The sequence below is a fragment of the Cajanus cajan genome, chromosome 4 (genome assembly GCF_000230855.2).
Source record: "Cajanus cajan strain Asha chromosome 4, NIPB_CcT2T_4, whole genome shotgun sequence".
Classification (NCBI taxonomy): domain Eukaryota; kingdom Viridiplantae; phylum Streptophyta; class Magnoliopsida; order Fabales; family Fabaceae; genus Cajanus; species Cajanus cajan.
In genome coordinates, this window is record NC_138520.1 from 77974349 (window position 1) to 77999513 (window position 25165).

Consider the following 25165-nt stretch of genomic DNA (forward strand, 5'->3'; position numbering starts at 1 on the left):
ACCAATACTTTTCACTTTTCCATTTGTCTTCATAATCAAGATCATTTTTGTCACTTTCTTACTCATTCCGTGCTAATAAAAAAAATTCCATACTTTCATCATTATTTCTCATCAGCCATGATCAATGATCATTATAATTCTCCTCCACATATAATTAATTAAGTAGCTTTTCTCCAGTCATATATAATGCCCTAAATAGCAGTCTATGAGCTGTTGTTCATTCTGCTACTATTCTTCAAAATACAAATATCTGCATGAATATATTAAGTAAATATATTTCGTGACAAAGAAACAATATTTAGAGGAGATGTTTTTATGGAAGAAAAATTAGTTGATGATGTTTTTATGCTCATGTTTGCAAAAAATTTTTTTGTAATGTTTATATAAACGTGGGCTAGTCCGAGCTTTATCAAGTGTGGCCCATTGGTTAACGGGCTAGAGAGGAAAAGACCCAGAGACCGTTCTATAAATGGATTACCACTCAACCTTAGTGAATATGCAAAGCCTTTTTGGGTTAGGGTTATCTTTATAATAACCTATTTTTGTATATACAAAATTTTAAATTATGTTATCTTTATAACTATTTTTTAAATTATTTTTCTTTCACTATTTTTTTTATTTTGTTTTTTTTTTTTCACTTTCTGTAAATCTTCAACACTCGTTTTATTATTTTTTGTTTTAAATAATAGATGCATGTAGTTTTTTTTACTAACTTTAATTTTAAATGAGATAACTATATCTTGAATCTTTTGTCAATGACTTTTTTATTTAATAAAAATTAATTTTTTTATAGACTCAACCCTTGAACTTTAGTTGTCATACCTTTGCACAAGCAATCATACTTTATGCATCTTATGTCGAAATTAATATCGATTGTTTTTTTTTATTGAAGTCCGACCAAACTACGAAATTGAATCTCATAATAAGACATACAAGCCTACAAGGAATAATTCGCAATGAAATATAAAGAAAGTGTATGCATACAAAATGGATAAAAGTTTTATATTTGCGACGTGGAGCCATTTGATTAATTAGAGACCTTGACTTTACATAATTGAGGTGTGAATTAATTAATTGTTAAGTGTTGGTCCAGACATGGAACTGTAGGCGAATGTGTTTCAATGAGCTGTTGAAGGAGTGTTTAGTTTTTGGTCATCTTGTAGTGCTGGTTTTATGAAAAGTCAAGGAAATGGAGTAACAAATTATTGGTCAAAACTTTATTTCTACACATCATATGACAATTTGTAGTTTGATAAGATTTATATACTTCACGTGTGACGTTACTTTTACATTTTGAAACTTTACTTAAGACCTCATAACAAGTATCTCCTTCTTTAAAGATTGTTTATAGTTTGATCGAATTTTTCGTATGGCCCTAAATTATAATTCATATCATTGTGTTAATTCAGATAACATTTAATAGGTTTTTGAAAAGCGATCTTGTAAAGAAGATAAGAGTACACCTGTGTTTGGAAAAGAAAAGAAAAAAGGTGACACACGAAAACACCGAAGAAATATGCGTTTCTTTCTCATAAAATGTTGCTTTATATATATAAAAACATGTGCCATGCACGAGAATATGAATATTTAATATAAATTTATTTAAAAATATATAAATTAATTTTTAAATTTGACAATAAGTTATAATAAATAAAAATAATTTAAAATTAGTAGTTTGAAAAAAAATTAATGACTTTTGGAACATGTAAATATATAAAAATTAGTCAAACAAATAGTTAACTAGATAAATTATTATGAAAGTAATTCCTCTAAGATAATTATGTCTCATGTGAAAAATATGTAATATATAAAGGGACTAATAAATAAATAATTAAATAATTAAAGACTAAATCATAAATGGGTTTAATGGAGCATTTATGAGAATAATTGTTATTTGATGGAAATAACAATCTTTAGGGATTATAAATATCCACTAATGTGAGACAAGGTCCACACCCCTGACAGAAAGTATTCTCTCAAACCATAGTCATCACGAAAGATAGATTCTCTCAAACCATAGTCATCACGAAAGATAGAGAGAGTAGAAAGAAAAGTCAAAGGGAGTGAAATCTTGGTTCTCTTCTCAAGAAGATCAAAACACTCTAAGGATCAAAGGAATTTTCTACTATGGAGAAAGGTACACACTTTTTTTTATTATTATGTGAGTATCATGAATTTCAAAGATCCTTTAATTTTCTATAATTGATGTATTAGAAAATCATAGAACTTACATGTGGTATTAGAGCAAGGTTTTGAAATTGAATGATCTTCCGTGAATGATATGTGTTATAAAATTGTATAATTCTCCATGAATGTTATATATATACATATATAACGATTTTGCAATGATCTAGAAGACATTGTCAAATTAAGAAATTTCAAGCAATTTTTTTCTCTCACCGGAAGTGAGATAATTGTACAACAATAGAAAATAAAAGAATATTTTATCACCAGAAGTGAGATAATTGTGCAACAATGAAAATAAAAGGATATTTTCTCACCCGAAGTGAGATAATTGTACGACAATGAAAATAAAGAATATTTTCTTCACCTGAAGTGAGAAAATATTATGAAAAGTGAAAAGAAAAAGGATAGACAAACAAACGAATATTATATAAATGTTATCCTTTGAGTACCACCGTAAGTGGAATAATTTTATCAAGGTCATTGTTGCAATATTATGTTTAATTTTCCGCTGCATGTTGTTTGTTTGGATCATGAATGTAATTCTAAATTTTGAAATATGATCAATATATTAAATTTCACATTATCGAAATCCTAGTGGTAATCGCGTAAGAATTATTTTCTTGAAAGTTTCCTTTTTTCTAAAATACCTAAATTTGTATTTCTAATTGGAAAGAATTGATTTTTTTAAAAAAAAAAATCAAATCTTGGAATTAATTTTATGATGAATTTGTTAGTCACCAAAGTGGCCAAATTTTATATTTATTTTAGTTCCAAATTAATGGTGATTTAATTCAATTACCCATAGAATAATGGATGCTAAATAAAATAATTGTTTGTTTATGGGTATATTGAAATTCATTATTATAAGACATTTATGTATCGCCCAAAGGTTGATTAGTTGTTTTCATAATCAATGAATATAATTGTGTGTGACTTATGTGTGCTACTAGATTATTTATATATCCAAAGGTATTAGATAATTCTAATTGGTGCATGTTTAGTTGCAAAATAATGATTAAATTTATTAGCATCATTATGTTTGTATGTTGTATGTTGATGTATCACCCAAAGGAGAACATCAATATACTATTAATTGATGTTTGAATATATTATATGTGTAGCATGTATTTTATGTCTCAAAACACTCATATAAAAATTTATATTATGCAGTATCTGTTCCCAATTCACTAATTAAATTCTCTTGTAGCGTCTGTTCCAATTTTTAATGGGCTTAATTTCTCTGACTGGAATGAGCAAGTCCAATTTCACCTTGATGTTTTGGATCAAGACCTTGCTATATTGGAAGAGAAGTCTGCTACTATTACTGATTCTAGTAGTAATGAAGAAAAAGTCTATTATAAAGCTTGGGAAAAGTCTAACAGACTCTACCTTATGTTCATGAGAATGACTGTTACTGACAGTATTAAGACAGCTCTACCCAAAACTGAAAGTGCTGAAAGAATTTATGGGTTTTGTGGGAGAGCGCTCTCAAACAGCTGATAAGTCTCTTGCTGGGACACTAATGAGTACACTGACCACCATAAAGTTTGATGGTTCACGTACTATGCATGAGCATGTCATTGAGATGATAAATATTGCAGCAAGACTTAAGTCTTTGGGAATGGCTGTGAATGAGAATTTCCTTGTACAATTTATTCTTAACTCATTACCGAGTGAGTATGGGCCGTTTCAAATGAGCTATAATACCATGAAATACAAATGGAATGTGCATGAATTGCATAGTATGTTGGTTCAGGAGGAAACGAGACTTAAGAATCAAGGAAGTCACTCAATTCATTATGTAAGCCACCAAGGGAATCAAGGAGCTGGAAAGAAGTTTGTTAAGAAACATGATAAGGGCAAAAAACCATTAAAGATTAATGAGGCATCTGTGCCAATCCAGAAGAAAGCGTCAAAGGGTAATAATTGCCATTTCTGTGGGAAATCTGGACACTTCCAGAAGGATTGCCCAAAACGTAAGGCTTGGTTCGAAAAGAAAGGTAAGCTTAATGCTTATGTATATTTTGAGTCAAATTTAACTGAAGTTCCCCATAATACATGGTGGATCGATTCTGGATGTACGACTCATGTTTCTAATACGATGCAAGGATTCACTACAATCCAAACCATAAGCCCAAATGAGAAGTTCGTCTTCATGGGGAATAGAGTGAAAGTTCCAGTGGAAGCAGTCGGGACTTATCGTTTAATCCTTAATATTGGACATCATTTAGATTTATTGGAAACTCTTTATGAACCTAGTTTATCTAGAAATTTAGTTTCATTATCTAAACTTGATGCTATTGGATACTCTTTTACTTTTGGTAATAGATGTTTCAGTTTATTTAAGCATAACCATCTCATTGGTACTGGTATTCTTTGTGATGGTTTATATAAATTGAATTTAGATGGTTTGTATGATGAAACCCTCTTGACTTTGCATCATAACATTGGTACTAAACGTAGTTTAGTAAATGAACGTTCTGCTTTCTTGTGGCATAGACGTTTAGGTCACATTTCTAGAGAAAGAATGAAAAGATTAATAAAAAATGAAATTCTTCCAAATCTAGATTTTACGGATCTAAATATTTGTGTGGACTGTATTAAAGGAAAACAAACAAAACATACAAAGAAAGGAGCTACAAGAAGCACTCAGCTTCTTGAAATTGTGCATACCGATATCTGTGGTCCTTTTGATGTCAATTCTTTCGGAAAGGAAAAATACTTCATTACCTTTATAGATGACTATTCACGTTATGGTTATGTCTATCTATTGCATGAGAAATCTCAAGCAGTCGATGCCTTAGAAATTTACTTGAATGAAGTAGAAAGACAATTAGACAAAAAAGTGAAAGTTGTAAGATCTGATAGAGGTGGTGAGTATTATGGAAGATATAATGAAACTGGACAACACCCAGGTCCATTTGCTAAACTTCTTCAGAAACGTGGCATTTGTGCTCAATATACAATGCCAGATACACCACAACAAAATGGTGTATCAGAAAGGCGTAATAGAACATTAATGGATATGGTTAGGAGTATGTTAAGTAATTCAACTTTACCCATATATTTGTGGATCTATGCCTTGAAAACTGCCATGTATTTGTTAAACAGGGTTCCTAGTAAGGCAGTTTCAAAGACACCTTTTGAATTGTGGACTGGTAGGACACCTAGTTTAAGGCACCTACATGTTTGGGGTTGTCAGGCAGAAATAAGGATTTATAATCCACAAGAAAAAAAATTGGATTCAAGAACAATCAGTGGATATTTCATTGGTTATCTAGAAAAATCAAAGGGGTATATGTTTTATTGTCCTAATCATAATATGAGAATTGTTGAAACTGAAAATGCAGGTTCATTGAAAATGGTGAAGTTAGTGGGAGTACAATTCCACAGAAAGTGGAAGTCAAAGAAGTTAGAATGCAAGTTCCTTTGACTTATGCCTCTGGCAATAAAGTAAGTGTTCCTCTAACTGTTGAGTCAAACAACAATGAAGAAGAGCAACACAATAATAAACCCATGATTCATAATGAACCTATTGTAGAACAACCACAAGAAATATCATTAAGAAGGTCACAAAGAGAAAAAAGCCAGCTATTTTGAATGACTATATGGTATATCTACATGAATTAGAAACTGACTCAAGTATTAATGAGAATGATCCAGTTTTGTTTTCACAAGTTGTAAGTTGTGATAATTCTGAAAAGTGGTTAAATGCCATGAAAGAAGAATTAAAATCCATGGAACAAAATGATGTTTGGGACCTTGTAGAATTGCCAGAAGGTTGCAAGAGAGTTGGTTGTAAGTGGATCTTTAAGACTAAACGTGACTCTGATGGCAACCTTGAAAGGTACAAGGCTAGACTTGTTGCTAAGGGTTTTACTAAAAAAGATGGCATTGATTACAAATAAAATTTTTCACCCGTCTCACGAAAGGATTCCTTAGAATTATCATGGCATTAGTAGCCCATTATGACTTGGAGCTACATCAAATGGATGTGAAAACCGCCTTTCTAAATGGAAATTTAGAGGAGAATGTTTACATGGACCAACCAATGGGGTTCTCGGTTGAAGGAAAGGAACACATGGTGTGCAAATTAAAGAAATCAATATATGGACTTAAGCAAGCTTCCCGCCAATGGTATTTAAAGTTTAATGATACCATTGTTTCCTTTGGATTTAAAGAAAACATTGTTGATCGATGCATATATTTGAAGGTCAGTGGGAGTAAAGTTATATTTTTAATTCTATATGTTGATGACATCTTGCTTGCAACTAATGATCTTGGTCTTCTTCATGAGACTAAGAAGTTTCTCTCTAGTAACTTTGAAATGAAAGATATGGACGAGGCAAGCTATGTGATAGGAATAGAAATATTCCGAGATAGATCACAAGGACTGTTAGGCTTGTCTCAGAAAGCATATATCAATAAAGTACTAGAGAGATTCAGGATGGAAAAGTGCTCAACATCTCCCGTTCCAATTCAGAAAGGAGATAAGTTTAGTCTCACTCAATGTCCTAAAAATGACTTGGAACGAAAACAAATGGAAGCAATTCCGTATGCATCAGTTGTTGGGAGTATCATGTATGCTCAGATCTGTACTCGACCAGATATAAGCTTTGCAGCTGGAATGTTAGGAAGATATCAAAGTAATCCGGGAATGGAACATTGGAAAGCTGCAAAGAAAGTTCTGAGATACTTACAGGGAACAAAGTGTCACATGCTTACATATAGGAGGTCTAATCACCTTGAGGTGATTGGATATTCAGACTCTGATTTTGCTGGATGTGTGGATTCAAGAAAATCCACTCTTGGCTATGTATTTATTTTAGCTGGAGGAGCAATATCATGGAAAAGTGCAAAACAAACAGTTGTTGCTTCATCGACTATGGAAGCTGAATTTGTAGCATGTTTTGAGGCTACAATTCAGGCTAATTGGTTGCGGAACTTTATTTCAGGGCTTGGAATTGTTGACAATATTGCTAAGCCGTTGAAAATGTATTGTGATAATTTTGCAGCAGTATTTTTTTCTTAGAACGACAAGTACTCTAAGGGTGCTAAGCATATGGAATTAAAGTACTTTGTCGTGAAGGAGGAAGTTCAGAAACAAAGAGTGTCAATAGAACATATTAGCACAAATCTTATGATAGCTGATCCTTTAATAAAAGAATTACCGCCCAAAACATTTATTGAACATGTTAAAAATATGGGCATTATTGTTACTAATGATTGTTGAGTATCATGTTTATTTTATATTAAGTGATTGACATTTTGAGCTCATCAATGATATGTTTCTGAGTACCTGTTTTCTATGGTTTTATGCATATTTGTGTTAGAGTAATGTAAACAGGTGTCATCTTGAATAAAGATATAAAGTTGGACCAAGTATGTGCTCCTTATTAATGATCATATTAAGAAGAAGACTTGTTTGTAGTACATGGAAGGGACTATGTCGATTAAACTGATGTACAACCACCATGACTCAAATTAGTTCATATTTTTAAATATGAAATTATGATGAACCTAATGTATAAAATGATTTAGCCATTTTAATGCGCATTATGTTAATTTAATTTATTTATTTATTTGTCCGTTGTGAGAAATGTCACATGAGTCAAGTGGGAGAATGTAAGATAATTATGTCTCATGTGGGAAATATGTAATATATAAAGGAACTAATAAATAAATAATTAAATAATTAAAGACTAAATCATAAATGAGTTTAATGGAGCATTTATGAGAATAATTGTTATTTGATGGAAATAACAATCTTTAGGGATTATAAATATCCACTAATGTGAGACAAGGTCCACACCCCTGACAGAAAGTATTCTCTCAAACCCTAGCCATCACGAAAGATAGAGAGAGTAGAAAGAAAAGTCAAAGGGAGTGAAATCTTAGTTCTCTTCTCAAGAAGATCAAAGCACTCTAAGGATCAAATGAGTTTTCTACTATGGATAAAGGTACACACTTTTTTATTATTATTATGTGAGTATCATGAATTTCAAAAATCCTTTAATTTTCTATAATTGATGTATTAGAAAATCATAGAACTTACAATTCCTTAAAAAATTGTCCAATATATATTTATACATTCATGCAAGACGTGCTCTAATTATAATATAAACAATATATAAGTTAACCTCCATTCTTAATCATCAATATAAGAAAAAATACTAAATAAATATAATACAAATCCAAGGAATCAAGCACCATTGTTCCTTTAGTGGTAGGCAAAAGACTTATTATTCACATGAAATTAAAAGAAAAAATCTTTTAGGTGAATGCTTTAATTACTTATATATTTAATAATCTTTTATTAAAAAGATTATATATATATATATATATATATTTTTTTTTTTTGAAAGTTTAATATGAAGTTTATTGAAATTAGAGGAAGAACCATATAAATTTTATTAAAATACAAAAATTAAAATTATCAAAAGTTTATAAGTTATTTTATAATTTTAAATAAATTCTTTCAAATGTTTTATAAAGTAAAAGATATGATCGTCATAAAAGAAGAAGAGGAAGAAGAGTACATTGGTAGGGAAGTTTTTATGATCATAGATTGGTAAGTAATTTAAAATTGGAAAATATACTAACAACATATTTTTAGCACGCTAATATTCTCTTTAACACTTAATTATTTGGTAAATTTATATAAAATTTACTAATAAATAAAAATTATTAAATACGAGATGAATTTCACATTTATTTGATGAGTTATATATAAAATTTTAACTGTCAATAAAGAATGCATATATTGATAAAATGTATAAAAAAAGTTTATTACTAATATTTATTTGTAAAAATCGACAGGTTGATATATAAATAATTGTATATATGCATGAGGACAGATATGCCATAAAAAGTATCTTTATGAGAGGTGGCACGCAAAATGTTAAATACTAGTCATTTTAAAGCTAATGGTAATAAATTTCATTTACATAATCAACTTCAACCGACTGAAATAATTTACTTAAAAAAAGTCACGAGACAGATAAGGGCTATTTGTAATCTTTGGGCAAACCATAGAGTCAATCATCATGTCATAAAAATTTAATTAATTAACATTTTATACCTATTGGACATCCAGAAAACCAAGCAATTTACTGTTCTCTATTTTCTAACCACGACGCCCTTTGAAACCTTGGTAATTTTAAGAAAGGATCGTTTTCTATTGGTTTTTTTATATTATTTATTATTATTAAAAGTTAACCATCTCAAAATTATAAATAAAAAAAAATACAAAATCTAGGGCTGTTAATCACAGCGTACACCGAAAATTTAACTTCAGGTATTTAAGTAGTAGCCGAACAAGGATTATAATACCTTCAAATAGATCTGTTAACAGAAGCAAGCATTTTGAGTACTCTTTGAGGACTAATTAAGGAGAAGCTTGTGATGGATAGCACAAACTCAAGTTCCACCATTTCAATAAGTGTCCTTCTTTTGAGGGTCTTAACCTTCATCTTTTTGCTCATTGCCCTCATTTTCATTGCCATAAACAGGGTAACAGATGATTACACAGGTGACAAACTCGAATCCAAGGATGTCTATGCTTATCGGTAAGCATATATTCTTTGTGTTTCTACTTTATAATTCAACCTAATTAATAATATTCTCTATCTATATATAACACCACTTTGATTAAGGATTCATTTTCAAGTACTTTACAAAGGTTAAATTAATAACCTAAAGTGCGAGAAGGATTTTGGATAACTGTATCGATCACTTATACTGAATTTTTTTAATTATGTTTTTTAATCTATAAAATTTAAATTTGAGACTTTGTTTAAAAAGATTAAGTTTAGTTTCATTTACTAACTAACTAACTAACTAGTTAGTTGATACAAAATAGATTTAATTAATGTAAGAAATTAAAAAAATATTTTTTGTTATTACCCTATTGATTAATAAAAAAATCATCATTAGTTTGATTTTTTTATGTAATTATTATAAAAGTTTATAAATTTGCTTATAAAAAAAACCAACAAACTTCTTATTATACATAGTAATATGTGATAGAACGACAATGTAAAATATCATTACATAATTTTTTTTAATCTTTTTAATTTGTTCATTAACTAGCTGCAAATTTGCATTTTTAATTTCACTTTATCTTTTCATAATATATATATATTTTCATATCTTTTTATTACCTGTCCCATATGTTATCTCATACTTCTCTCTTTTCCTTTACTATAAAAAAATTTACGAAATTGTGAAATGGGAATAACTTTTACTCTCTTGTAAATGCATGCAGATATATGATCTCTACGATAGTCATTGGATTTGCATATAACCTCCTGCAATTGGCATTCTCAATCTTCACTGTGGTCTCGGGAAAGCGTGTATTAAGAAGTGATGGTGGCTATCTATTTGATTTCTTTGGTGACAAGGTACATCATGTCATAATAACAAATTATTAATTATCAAGCTTTTGCGATTATATTGTTCTTCAAACTAATAACAATTTTTTTGGCCTAATATATTGTCATTTTTAACAACTTTGCGTTTTTAATTTCTATGGATACAGATCATATCATACTTCCTGATTTCGGGTTCAACTGCTGGATTAAGTTTGAATGTAGAGCTTCGTAGAGAACTTCCCTCGAACACCTTTTTTCATAAGGCTAACGTTTCAGCCAGCCTTCTTCTAGTTGGATTTTTGTTCACTGCCACAGCATCAATTTTCACTTCCTTTGCTTTACCAAAGAAAACTAATAATTAATTAATGAGTTGTGTGTTTGATACAATAATTTTTACAACAATATATGATCTTTCTCGCTTTCTTTTTCATTGTTGTAAAAATTGTTGCCAAGTAACATTTCTCTTAATTAATTAGCTTGATGCGCATATTGAAAAGGATGGACATGGACTATGATACTTTCTTATTATTCGCTTCTCTAGTTAATTTGGTTTAGTTCAATTAACTTTTTGTTGGTCAATCAATGTTGTGGATTAGTTTGTATGTTGTCATCTTTGTGTATGTACTGTTCCTTCTTGAATTAAACCAAAAAAAAAAAAAAAAAAACTCACTCTTTCTACCACACTCATTAATTGGACCTTTCTAGAAGCAGTACTCACGCACAGATATATGGTACCACCTTTATCCTTATACATTGGGTATGGAACCAATCCAACAACCAATGCAGTAAATGTTGACTATTGAATGTTTGATAGTGTTCATAATCATTGGCTTTGATTTTAACTTTGTTCTGATTGAAACTGGTTGCTTGCGTACGTGTTCTTGTATAGTATTATCGCTATACACATATAATAAAAATTATATAATAACTTATATAATATTATTTTAATGTTTTTCTCTCCATTATTAATAATCATTACTAGAAATTTATGATTTTTTTTTGTAGATTTTATTATGTATTTTGCATAAAAATTCATTAAAAAAAACACGTTGTTTGCAAAATTTCTTATAATTTTTTTAAAATAAATCGTTCGTGCATAATAAGTTTCAACAGAGTTAATGAAAAAAATAATTAATATATTATTTTTTCATAATAAATGAAGTGATAAAAAAAATATTAATTATAATATTATGCTATAATTAATATATATATATATATATATATATATATATATATATATATATATATATATATATGTGTATGTATTTGCATGTGATGGAGAGAAATAATGCAAAAAATGTGAATGAAATATATTACTCAAATGAATGTGGTCTAGTATACTATTCAGCTTGCTCCGGCAAATAGGGTCAATCAATGTGAAGCAATTAATAATGTTTTCAAAGAATGAGAAGTTTCGTAGAAAATTTTAAGCAAGTGCGCAGAGTTTGATTAGTCAACGAATTAACTCGACTATAGCTAGCTGTGATGCCAATTTTCAAAGTCAACCATTTATTGTTATTCGAAACTCATAATGAATCCACTTGGTGATTGACTTTGTCCTTAAACGAGAACTAGTGTTCACGATCACAAGCTTATACTATTAATTATAAAAGGTCCAAAGATGCACCAAATTTGTTGGCAGAACAAGCATTAAGCCTAAGAATAAGATGGTGGATAATAGCAAACCCTCTAGTTCCACAGTTTCAAGAACTGTCCTTCTCTTTTTGAGGGTCTTAACCTTTGTGTTCCTTCTCATTGCGCTCATTCTCATTGCCACAAACAACCACAGTGATGATGACACAGGTGCCAAAGTCAAGTTCAGTGATTTCTATGCTTATCGGTAAGCATATTATAATTATCCAACTCCACTTTATAAAATGTGATCAGAAGGATTCTTTACCTGAAGCTAGTTATGATTTCAAGGATAGATTTTCAAGTACTTTACAAGGTTATATATATATATATATATATATATATATATAAAATGTGAGAAAATTAAAAGTTACTGTTTCGTAAATGCAGATATATGATCTCCACGATAGTCATTGGCTTTGCGTATAACCTTCTGCAAATGGCGCTCTCAATCTTTACTGTTGTCTCAGGAAAGCGTGTATTGAGCGGTGATGGTGGCTATCTATTTGATTTCTTTGGTGACAAGGTACACCATGCATGCCATAACTCATAACAAATTATCTTATTCAAGCTTTTTTGCAATAATATATGTTGTTTTGCAAACCCTAATATTTTATATTTGAAACAACTAACTTTGATTTCTATGGACAGATCATATCGTACCTTATGATATCGGGTTCAGCTGCTGGATTTGGAGTGACCGTAGAACTGGATAGAGGAGTACCCTCAAACTCCTTTACTGAGAAGGCAAATGCTTCAGCTAGTCTTCTTCTAATTGGATTTTTGTTCACTGCCATAGCATCAACTTACACTGCTTTTGCTTTGCCAAAGAAAGCTAATAATTAATTAGCTTGATATGATGAAGAAAATTAATGATGTTCATGGATTACAAATTTATAATTCTTTCTTGTTAATTTCCCTTCTCTAGTTAACTTGGTTTAGTTCAGTTCCTTTGGTGGCCAATCATTTGCTGTGACTTAAATGTCATGGACTAATTAATTTGTATTTGTCTATCTTTGCGTGTCTGTATTTTTCCTTCTTAAGATATGAAGCAACTGTTACTTGTTTTGATTTTTCAATAGGATGGATTTACCTTGTTTCCTTTCGATCTTTCTCTGTTTCTATCTTCATCTACTGTATTATAACCAGCACATTTCACAAATAATAAAATAGATTCTTTTTTAAAGTTTAAAATACATGTACTTTTTCTTCTTCTTAATTTGTCATATATATAACATGATTGAAAACAATACAACACTAATTTTCATTAAAAATTACGTGTAACTTAAAAAATTTAAATAATAAAAAAGAAATTAAAATTAAAATAATATCTTTTTTTCCTCTACAAGTATTTTCAATGTACTAGGTCAAGTCTCACTTAAGGTACTCCTAACTCAAAAGATTTTGATCTTTGACAGGAATTGAATATAATTATTTTTTAAATAAATAATCTTCACAATATATATGAACATAATTTCACTTATCCCATTTTTTAAAAAAAGAATTAAGAGAATTTATAGATTTCTCTAATATTAATTTGTAATTTAAGACGTTATGATTTATTACATATTTTATTTTATTTATATTCAGGCACATGTTATACACATTGAATTTATATGAATATATTTTTAAAGAAGTTATTATATTTTGATGAGTATCATATTTCATTAAATTAAGTATACGATTTTATCTCAAATTAACATTAAATTTATGAAAATCCTTTTAATATTATAATATTAATATCACATTTTATTAGCATCGTTTATAATTAAATATTTAATACTTCTTAATTCATATAATAAAATATAATCCCCACTCCTAGAATATATATTCCTACAAGTATAATTATTGATAGTTTATAAGATTCACTTCAATTCTTTAAATGAACGGAGAAATAAACTAACAAGTTATTGTCATCTACTTTGGTTCAACTCGATTCAAGTAAAATTGTGTTTTTGTGAAATATACTTCTAGTTTTTTTTTTATTTAAAAAAATAAATAAAAAGTTAGCAATGAAAAATGAAAAAAAAAGAAGAAGAAGAAGAAGAGAGAATAAGATCGTAATTGAAAAATTTTATTTACCGTTCATTTATACTTATTTTATGACACAAATATTTATATAAGTGTTTGGAAAAATTTGTCAATATAACTTATGATATATTTGTAAGTTATTTTTAGTTTATTTCACTAAGTTATACAACATAACTAGTTTATAAAATAACTTACAACATATAAAAACATAATTCAATTTTATTTCTTCCGATTATTAAAAAAGAAACTTAGAAACTTATACACATAAGTATTTTACATAATAATTAAGTACTTATTAAATAAAAGGATTTATTCTGTTTCATATTAACGACGACTTTAACTTTAATGGCTAATGATATATGATTGATTTTTTTTTAATAAAGTAAATATTGTGTTCATTGATAGTAATAAATTTAATATAAAGGATATAATTTCATCAACATACAAATTAACATAAAATTTAGACTTTTTAGCTAAAGCATGAACCAAGTTTTTGTTAAGAAATTTTTAATCAACACAATCATCACTTTTCTAAGATGTTTTTAATCAAATGGTTATTTTTGGAGTTATAAAATGATTTAAGTGATAAAAGAAAAATATATGAATAAAGTGATAAGAGAAGGATGAGTTTGAATTCTCTCAACTAACATAATTTACTAATAAACCTTTATATAAAATACGAACTTTTATTTGTTTAAATGTATTTTTAGGAATTTTTTTATGAAAGAATTTTTAATTTTTTTTAACTTCTTATCTTTTTTAACTTTTATTTATCATACTTATTTATAAATTCAATTTTTATACCTTAAAATAAATTATTGATAAGTAAAAATGATATTATGTTTTAAATTATTTATCATAAATCTAAAATATAATTTATATATTATTATAAAAAACATAATTTATATGTTTAAAAATATTTATTTATATAATTTTAGTATAATTTATTTATTTAAATATAATACTTATTTATATATAATTTATTATAATTTTTATTTATATAATAAATATTTAGTTTATATATTTCAAAGATTAAAATACTAATTATTAAAGATTAAAATACTATTCATTATTAATATTTGCGATAAAAAAAAAGGTTTTGAAGTTTAACCTCATTATGTAAAAAGAAAGATTTATTCGACAAGACCTTAATTAAATTGTTAACCCAAAAGATGAAAAATGATGAGTGGGATAATTAAATTGTTTGCATATATATATACCCTTCACTTCTTCTATTCCAGAACTAATACATATACTAATTGATCGAAAAGCATTGCATTGACGGTCTTTAAATATTATATAAATATTAAGAAAGAAAATGTAGTGTAATTTCCTATATATATATATTGTAAAATAAAAAACAAATGAAATAAGTATATAATTTTGTTTCCTCATTAAGTATGATATTTTGAGTGAAAAAGTATGCAATGAAAGAAAAAGGGAGCGGGACAAAGATACGTGACTCTTCCTCTGGGCACACGAGACTCGCACCGCATCACGCGCGCCGCTGTCGCGAGTTCCACTCGAATACAGCCCAACCCAAGGGCAAGTTAGAGAGAGCAACGAGCTTCGAAATTGATGCCATGAAGTGCAGCCATGCGCGTTTGCGTTAGGGTTTGCGTTTCGCATTTCAAATTCCAAACACTCTTTCAGTTTGAGCAAGATGAGCATTGTTCCCAAAGAGACGATCGAAGTCATCGCGCAGAGCATTGGGATCAACAACCTCTCTCCCGATGCCGCTTTCGCCCTCGCTCCCGATGTCGAATACCGCATGCGCCAGATTATGCAGGTCTCTTTCACTCTTTCCCTTTCCTTTTTCCGATTACCAACACTTTCGTGTCTGCTTCGAGCCCTCAATCGTTAATTTCACTAATTTGAAACAGAAATAAGTGTTGTTGTGCTGTATTTTGTTTACCTGCTTCGCCTATTTAGTGTTTCTCTAACCGAAACTTTTTGTTCAAACCTCAGGAGGCGATTAAGTGCATGCGACATTCTAAGAGAACCATTTTGACTGCGGATGACGTTGATGCCGCTCTCAATTTGAAGAATGTTGAAGTAAGTGTGCGCCATAAGTGATTAGACTGCCAATCAAAAAGTGTTTTGAGTAGTTTTTTTTTTTTTTTTTTTTGGGTTTTGAGGGATGCTTACATTTTTCACTATACATTTTATAACCACAATTGATTGAATTAAAACAAGTTTGTTGAAATCAAGTGAGTCAACTGAGTGTATAAATCATTCTGGCAGAAGGGATGTGTTATCTTTAAATGTAGAGCCCTCAAGTACAAGTAGTTGATCGGTTTTCCTTTTTTTTTGTTGTAATTTTCAGTGGTTCTTTTATTAGATTAGATAATTACTGGTTTAGGCTTCCGGGCAGTTTTAAGGTGTGTGCTAAACTGCTAATTTAATCATCCTATGTCCCTGGCCAAAAAATGGTTTATTATGGCTATTTTGATATGTTGAAAGATGAGTTAAGCTCTAGCAAGTTGATAAACCCTTATTTTCTTGTCAGTTAAATGACGTGTTTGAGAGCTAAACTTTTGAAAAGAATAACTTCATCATTTATAATTGTCAGCGAGCTCAAAAGTTGTTGTAGGCTATAAATTTGTTTATCTACTGACTAGGAACTTGACTGTGGTATAAAGATCTGTGAATAGTAAGGAATAAAGTTCTATGAATTTTTTCTATTTCCAAATAAAATGATGCATATTGGAACTACCTCGTGGATGCCTTTACATTGTGAGAAATACACAGTTCTCGTCTCCAATCTCACTGTCATGTTCTCTTTTTATTATGTCAGCCAATTTATGGATTTGCATCTGGTGGCCCTTTACGGTTCAAAAGAGCTGTTGGACACAGAGACTTGTTTTATATTGATGACAAGGATGTAGATTTAAAAGATGTAAGGGAGTACTCAATTGTTTTCACTCACTTGTTTTCAATTGGATTTAAACTTCAAGTGCATCACCTTGTTAAAATTATAGTTTGTTTTAATCAAAGGTTATTGAAGCTTCTTTACCAAAAGCACCCCTTGATACCACAATTACATGTCACTGGCTTGCCATTGAAGGTGTGCAACCAGCTATTCCGGAAAATGCCCCTGTAGAAGGTAGGTCTCTGACCTTGAATGTGACAAATTGTTTTTCACTCACAGATGAATGATTCATGGTTCAATATTTTGAACTTGATGTTACCAAGACACTGTAAATTGAAAATGGTAGACGTGAAAAATTATATAAATCCAATTAGATGTACTGGTTATCACAGATATTTAGTGTTTACATGCATACAGTCATATATATATATTTGCTATATATAATGTAATTAAGGAGATGTAAATCATGCAAACAAACAGGAACAGTTTTGGAGCTTAAAGCCTCGAGATTTTTTATTTGTAAATTCTTCCAATATACCAGTAACTTGTAATCCCTGGTTTCTTGTTAAGAACAATTATTTACTCATTATGTTATTTGCAGTAATTTCAGCTCCTTCTGATGTCAAAAAGCATGAGCAGAAAGATGATAACCTTCCAGTTGACATTAAATTGCCTGTTAAGCATGTATTATCTAGAGAGCTTCAGGTATCAAAATTATTAACCTACCACAAGCTATCTTATATTGTGGTTCATTTTCATCAGTTTTATTGTTCCTTGCAGCTATATTTTGACAAAGTGGCTGAGCTTACTTTGAGTGAGTCTGATTCAGTTCTGTTTAAAGAAGCATTAGTAAGTTTGGCTACTGATTCTGGACTTCATCCATTAGTTCCTTATTTCACCTGCTTCATAGCTGATGAGGTAATAATATTTGTCTTTTTATGATGTTGGTAGAAGAAAATGGAAATTTCACCTTATTGTTGTAGCTCACTACAATTGCATGCCTCTCCATTTTTGTCAGGTTTCACGTGGTTTGAATAATTATCCTCTTCTATTTGCCTTGATGCGAGTTGTTAGTAGCCTTCTGCAAAACCCTCATATCCATATTGAGCCTTATGTAAGTTCACCGCTTGTCAATCAAGTATATTTGTTTATATTCTTGCTGGCATAGTATGATCTTTGTGTATGCAGCATTTTATTATTAATATTTACATAAATGTTTGGTTGTTTCATCATATTGTATTTGGAATTCTGTTGTCTCCATTAAATTATGAAAACATCCTTTAGATATTTAAGTTAATGTGTTATTTGTTGCTTGTCCATGAAGATGGACATTGCAACACCTGGCCCCATAAAAATTGGTAATTATTTTCTTGTGGCCTAATGTGTAGGCTGTTTCATCAGCCTGCAAATGTCAGGCTTGGGTTCTGCTTTCTGGTATGTCTTTTTTCTGGCCAAGCAGCAATGTGCCTGGTTGGAAACCTGCCCGTTTGTTAGTACTTAATGACGTTTATTGTATAATAAAGTGGTTTTCCTGTTTATTTTTTAATTTGTAAATATCTTGGTTGAATAATTATGTAGTGTTGTGAAATGAAGTAGAATGAATAACAACTAGAGAAGTCTTTCTTTCCGTACAGGTTGGGTTAGCTGCATGAATCAAATGAAACCAATGTTTTGTCATAAGCCATGTTTTCAGAAAGGCCATTTAGATCTCAGTCCTTTTTGATGATGTCTTTAAGACTTTTCTTCAATCTTCCTTTACCACTATGTATTGAACCATCCCTAATCTGATCAGCTTTCCATGCTACTTTTTATCTTTTGGGGTATGATTATGAATAAGGAGGGAGATAAGGTATTATTCTCAGCAAAGACCTGAAGATAAAACATAGAAAGAATGAACACATTGAAAAATTAAATTTCTTCTGACATTTTGGTACATCCATGGACCATGGGGGAGATTCCTTTTAAGAAACCATGAAACAAGCACCAAAAAAAGCCATAAAAATGGTCCAGTCTTAGATGAGATCTAAGGGCTGAGAAGAGTTCTTGAAGGTGCTGACATTTTACTCTGGTCATATGCATAGCGGTCATAAATCCTTTTCCTCCTTAGTCTAATGAAAACCCCTGATATTGATCTAAACCCTAAATAAATCATTCCAAGTTGTGACACATGCCTAAAATTCACCTAAAACCAAATAACTTACCGCATAAGAATCTGGTTGTATGGAAACGTAAAAAGTAATGAGCAACCAATTCAGAACTGAAATTACACAATATGTGTGACACATGTAATTAGAGAGCTTTCTGGGCTATCTGAATTTGGAAATATCTCATTAGTGTTAATTTTCTTGGCATTTATAGCAAGCATATTTAATTGTTTGGGTTATTAACTTGTTGCTCCTGATGCTTGATTACCAATTTTCTCCATCTTTCTTTTCATTTTACTCCTACTCGTACGGCATTACCCATAATGAATCATGTAAGTGCAATCTGCATTTTCATCATATTTGGCTGAATAATAAGGCATTTATATTCTAAAACATTCATCATTGTTGCCACATATTTGAACCTGTCTCCTCTGGGCAATCTTTGTTTCTCTTGTTTGTAAATTGCAGCTTCTATATTCAGCAGTAGTTAAGTTCTAACAAACAGCATTTAGACATTATGCGGCAAAGGTTGTTATAAAAACTTGGTTCATATGAATGAGTAATGTGAAATAGTTTCTTTTTCCTTTTGCATGCTTCAGCTACACCAGTTGATGCCATCTGTTGTGACCTGCCTTGTTGCTAAACGATTGGGCAGTAGGTTGGCAGACAACCATTGGGAACTTAGAGACTTTACGGCTAACCTGGTTGCCTCAATATGCAAAAGGTGAGATATCATCAATCTGTTCTGTTGTATGTTTTGCTGCACCAACGGAAACAGAAGCAATTTTTACTTGGTATATTTATTGCTGTGCTATTCCATTTATTTGTTGCAATTTATTCTACACACCTTTTTATTTTATAGTACAAAGCCAAAGAATACTAAATTTATTGTGTATTTCCTTTCAAATTCACCTTTGTTTTTGGAGATCCAATTCAATGGCACACTTCAATGTTTTCATTTGATGAATTTTGTAAGATTAAAAAGCTTATGTTTTTTGTTGAGTTATCAAATAACTTCCAGGCATAGTCACTGGCCTTTGAAGATGTAGAATTTGGTAGAATCATTGAATTGTAAGCTGGAGAATCTAGTTTTGCTTAATGACTCTAGGTATCTTGCCTAGTTTGAAAGTATTGTGTGGCTTATTTATTGGGCTCTTGTTGATTTTGTTGCAAATTTTGCTTGCTTTGAATGTTTGTTTCGTGCAGGTTTGGACATGTTTATAGTAATCTCCAGTCGCGGTTGACAAAAACATTGTTGAATGCATTCTTGGATCCCAAGAAGGCAATGACTCAACACTATGGTGCAATTCAGGGGTTAGGAGCACTGGGACCCAATGTGGTATGTGCCTCCATGTTCTTGCCTATTATCAAGTTAGTCAAAGACCACAAATAGGAAGAAAATTGCGAAAGAAAAATCAATAAACCAGTACATTTGTATTATTCTATGTTGGAGTACGACCCTGCAATGTGTTTAGTAAAATGTCTTGCATGGTATCAGAAAGAGTGGATTTTTTTTTTCATACAAAATAATTGTTGGAGATGCATTGAAGGAAATAAAGTTAACTTTGTATTTAGCTGACTTAAAAGATTTGGTCCTTTAAGCTCAACCTATTTCTTAATCATTTTTTATCACGAATTGAAATTTATTAATTGAATCCTTAAGGTTTTGATTTCTATAAAAATATGTTCTATAATATATTTTATTTGGTTAAGATGATAACTTCCCAATTCAATCATCATTAGAGGCTTGAACTAATGTTTTTCATCATCTTATCATTAGATTCCCATGTCTAGTGTGGGAAGAACATACTATTTCATTATATATTCACTATTGTGACCTTGTGAAGCATATTGAGACCTTAGTTAAAGTCTTAGTTTGGGGAAAAAGAAGGGTGTTGCATGCTTGATGTTTATTGATATATATAATTATAAACTGAGTAAGTAGCATAGTTTTTTTTTTTCTTTCTATTTTTATTTTTAATTTAATCCTATAACAATCTTGAGGACAAAATTAAATAGAAGTGAGATTTAAGGTTTAAATGACTAATTTAAAAAAAAAAAAAGCCTTGCAAAGTATGGTGTATTTCCTCGTTTGACTCAAGTCAGGTTGATGCTATATGAGGCTTGATATATTTTTAATGTTTCTCCTTACTTTGGAAGTAGGTTCGCCTTCTTTTGCTGCCAAACCTTGAAACATATATGCGACTTCTTGAACCAGAAATGCTTCTTGAGAAGCAGAAAAATGAAATGAAAAGGCATGAAGCTTGGCGTGTTTATGGAGCTTTGCTGGTAATGTTCACATGCACTTGTTAGTAAAAAAAATAGGTGCTTTTACAACTGAAGATTTTCAGCCCTGCTCAGTATAATATGGTTGTTCTGATAATTGTATGTAATGTATCATTCAGCGTGCTGCAGGTCAGTGTATATATGATCGACTAAGGATGTTCCCAACTTTTCCATCTCCTCCTCTTCATGCTGTCTGGAAGACCAATGCAAAAGTTCTTACTTCAACTCGTGAGTATTTTCCTTGTTACCGAAGAAAATACTGGTCATTAGTTCATGAAATGTCTCAAGGATCATTTTTTAAATCTCTGCTTATTGGAAGGAAGACACTCTTTGCTTGGGTATTTAATTTAATGGAAATAAATATGCATAATAAAATTTAATAATACCCATAAAAGAATGGAACCTACTTGTCAATATTGCATCATATATTAGGGATGAAGCTTTTGAACCTGAAGCAATCTTGTCTTAATTGTCTTTACTGAATCATATAGCATAGAGATAATAAATATTATTTCATTTCAAATCAAAATAAATGCATGTATTGAGGGTTATAATTGAAATTTAGAAATACAACTATTGTATTATAGCGAATTGTTTCATCAGGTAAATAGATTGCTTTTGTTAAAATATATGAAAATATCTTATCATTATTATCCTCTAAGATTACCTTTTCTATTTTCTCATTGTCTCTTTGGTTGTTCACCATCATTCCTTATCTTTTCCTGATTTTCCCCCCTAATTAGCTGGGATTATTATAAATAGGATAAATATGGGCTAGTGCTCTATTTTTTTTTTTTGAACATAACCAACACATCTCAGTTTATATTAATTAGCATTTCTCTTGTTTATCTCTCTTTCTGCGTCTACCTAAAAGCCCTTGATCTCAGTAGTGTTTTAGAATATTCCAACTGTGAATTTTTGTTTGAATTGTAACAGGTTTACATCATGTAATAACAATACACCTAGTAGTACTCATGTATCTAATATCAGTCATTTTAAGTTCACTTTAGTCTCTGTTATTTTTTTGTTCATTTGGCCATAGTTTACGGAGTTATTTTTAGAAAATCATCTAAATATTGATCTACAGAAATAATGCTTTCAAACCACTTCTTTTCAGATTATCTTGCAGCTGTTACAAGTTCTGTTACTTGGCTGTTATTTTCTTAATAATTTCTTAATAGTTAATGTACTGGGAATCATTAACTTTCCAATGGTTTTATGTTATTGATCAATGTTATGATTATTTAATTAAGTTTGCAATGGTCTGATTGAGACTTTCACAAGTCTGGTGGTCTGTAGTTTTCTCAAACCAGACTATCAATTATCAGCTTTGTACTTTTCCTTGATTTGTTGTATACTGACTTCTTTGCGTGATTGATTATTAAGGTAAACGCAAGGCAAGCCCTGAGCAATTGGAAATGCAGCCACCTTTGAAGAAAACTGCTACTGATGGTGAGATTGGTGTGGTTCTAATGAATTCCTCACCAGTTCATAAACAAGAGGAGGCAGGGAATCAAGCTTCTTCAGTTGATTCAATAATTGGCACATCATCTTCTGGACAGACGAAAAATGAGACTACTCTAGATGGTGAAGTTAGAAGTAACAGGGGTGATACTCAAGCATTGAAGACATCTGCTGCTCTCACCCAGGTTTGGAAGGAAGAGCTTAATTCAGGACGTATCCTGGTATCACTGCATGAGTTGTTTGGTGAAGGCATTCTTTCCTTCATTCAGGCTCCTGAGATGTATATGTTCTTGTAATGTAGGGAGTATTGTAGAAATTTTATGGATAGAGCATGGATAACCCATTGACGTAACTTCGAGAACAAACTAAATATATAAAACATACTAATTTTATGTCTGGTGAAAGTTTTTTGTGCGCCATGTGAAGTCCATGTTGATGCTTTAGATATGGTTGGAAATCGATTATCAGGTTGAGTGAATCCAATGTTTGCAGATCATGTCAAATTCCTTATTGCATCCTACTCGGAAACTTTAATACTAATAGGAAAATAATATTATAACACTTCAAGAAAGAAAAGAGATAGGAAGCGAAGAAAAAGAGATGTGATGTTAATTAAGGAGATAAAAGGCTTGTAAAAAAAATGAAGATCTGGACTAATACGGGGTATGAACTGGGTTTTGGATGTTTTAAATCATTCTCAACTGCATTTTTTATTTTTTGGACAGAGATATAAAAAAGTCAGATTAAAATAGTTTACTTCAAGTATTCATAAGGAATTCAAAACAAAAAACAGCTTTAAGACATTTTACTGGAATCAATAATAACAAACAGGGCATTAAAATATTACAATACTAGCAGAACTTTGTCAATCACAAGGTTGAGTAAAGTAGTACTTAAGCAGCCACTTTATTGCACTCCCTTTCAACAGCTTTCTTGAGGATGCTGTCTTCTTCCAAGAGCATCTGAACTGGTAAGAAACCCAATCCATCTGCCATGGCAAGCATCATCTGCTTGGTTTCCTTCTTGAATTCGTCAAGATCAATCGTGCCATTCAAGTTGTGATCGAATTGTATGAACAAGGATTTATAAACACGAGCAAGCTCATCTGGGTTTGGCTCCACATCAATACCGAAATGAGTTTCCAATACCCTCAGGCTTTGGAGCTCCTTCAACATCTCTGCATACGAGAGAAGCCCATCATTGTCTGTGTCTAGGTGAGCAAACCTGTTACGTACTGACACACTAAAGGCTTCTTCATCCTGAAGGAAGTTCACAATGGTGGCACCATCCAAAATTTCCACACTCATCTTTCTGTTGTATTAGAGTTCAAATGGATGGTAGTTTGTATGGAAAAGGAGAGGTGATGGTTGTGTTTGCAAATGCTAGTGCTTTGAGGAAAAGGGTTTATTCTTCCTAGTAATTTATAGTGTTCGTAGTCGGTTAAAAGGGCATATATTCTTAAATAACTTACAAATCAAAGATGAAATGGTATTGAAACCTTCTGTTTTGTGTCCCACGTTTTAGTATCGTAGTTTGTTTATTCTTTAGTCTAACGGACTATATTGGATGCTTCCTTCCCACCTTGGGTAGTGATTATTGGAATTTTCCCGTCTGTCTGCATTCAAGAAATTAACAGATCTACGGTGGAAAATAATTGGCATGTAGGGGGGCATCTGATAAGATAATTCTTGATCGTGGGGGTAATTTTTATTTTTTATTTTTTATAGTACAAAAATAATTTTATATTATCAATTAATCAAATATCATTATTGGTATTACTTTTTTACAATTTTTTTTATAAAAGTTAAATAATTTATCATAAATTGGGAGTTGTGATTGACAGTGTAACATTAAAATTAAATTCTAAATCCTAAAATTATTTTATTATGTGAGCACATCACTATTAAATAGTAAATTAAGTTTTTTTTGTTCCGTGGGGAAGTGGTAGGAGAGCGTTGTAACCTGTAAGTCAGTGGGCATGCATTTCCAATTGGCCATTTGGTAAAGTCGGCGTTGAATTTGAAAGTTTAAAAGCCATTGCTTGAATGAAGGAAGGCACAGTTGAAAGTCTTAAACAGGGATACCCACTGATTATTTAATAACCTAAACCTATTGTGCTTCACTGCTTTGCATTTTGCAATGAAGGATCTTCTTCGCTTATTCTCTCCCTTTTTTAT

At 30.6% G+C, this 25165-nt stretch overlaps 4 protein-coding genes across 4 annotated transcripts; 3 read left to right on the forward strand and 1 right to left on the reverse strand.

Annotated features, from left to right (window-relative positions):
* Positions 1 to 9457: 9457 nt before the first annotated feature.
* LOC109812382 (CASP-like protein 4D1) lies at positions 9458 to 11224 on the forward strand. Its single transcript, XM_020376330.3, has 3 exons — positions 9458 to 9755; positions 10454 to 10589; positions 10727 to 11224. Exons 1-3 carry the CDS (start codon positions 9592 to 9594, stop codon positions 10919 to 10921), a joined length of 495 nt encoding a protein of 164 aa, XP_020231919.1. The 5' UTR covers positions 9458 to 9591; the 3' UTR covers positions 10922 to 11224.
* A 628-nt stretch (positions 11225 to 11852) lies between these two features.
* LOC109812384 (CASP-like protein 4D1) lies at positions 11853 to 13270 on the forward strand. The gene is made up of 3 exons (XM_020376331.3): positions 11853 to 12399; positions 12582 to 12717; positions 12843 to 13270. Exons 1-3 carry the CDS (start codon positions 12227 to 12229, stop codon positions 13035 to 13037), a joined length of 504 nt encoding a protein of 167 aa, XP_020231920.1. The 5' UTR covers positions 11853 to 12226; the 3' UTR covers positions 13038 to 13270.
* A 2368-nt stretch (positions 13271 to 15638) lies between these two features.
* On the forward strand, positions 15639 to 23392 carry TAFII59 (TATA BOX ASSOCIATED FACTOR II 59). The gene is made up of 12 exons (XM_020376347.3): positions 15639 to 16011; positions 16191 to 16277; positions 17020 to 17121; positions 17220 to 17328; positions 17696 to 17799; positions 17875 to 18012; positions 18113 to 18208; positions 19838 to 19962; positions 20445 to 20577; positions 21402 to 21527; positions 21644 to 21752; positions 22911 to 23392. The coding sequence occupies exons 1-12, from the start codon at positions 15886 to 15888 to the stop codon at positions 23282 to 23284; spliced, it is 1629 nt and encodes a 542-aa protein (XP_020231936.1). The 5' UTR covers positions 15639 to 15885; the 3' UTR covers positions 23285 to 23392.
* Positions 23393 to 23764: 372 nt separating this feature from the next.
* On the reverse strand, positions 23765 to 24397 carry LOC109812403 (uncharacterized). The gene has a single exon (XM_020376351.3). It carries the CDS (start codon positions 24293 to 24295, stop codon positions 23882 to 23884), a length of 414 nt encoding a protein of 137 aa, XP_020231940.1. The 5' UTR covers positions 24296 to 24397; the 3' UTR covers positions 23765 to 23881.
* Positions 24398 to 25165: the final 768 nt, after the last annotated feature.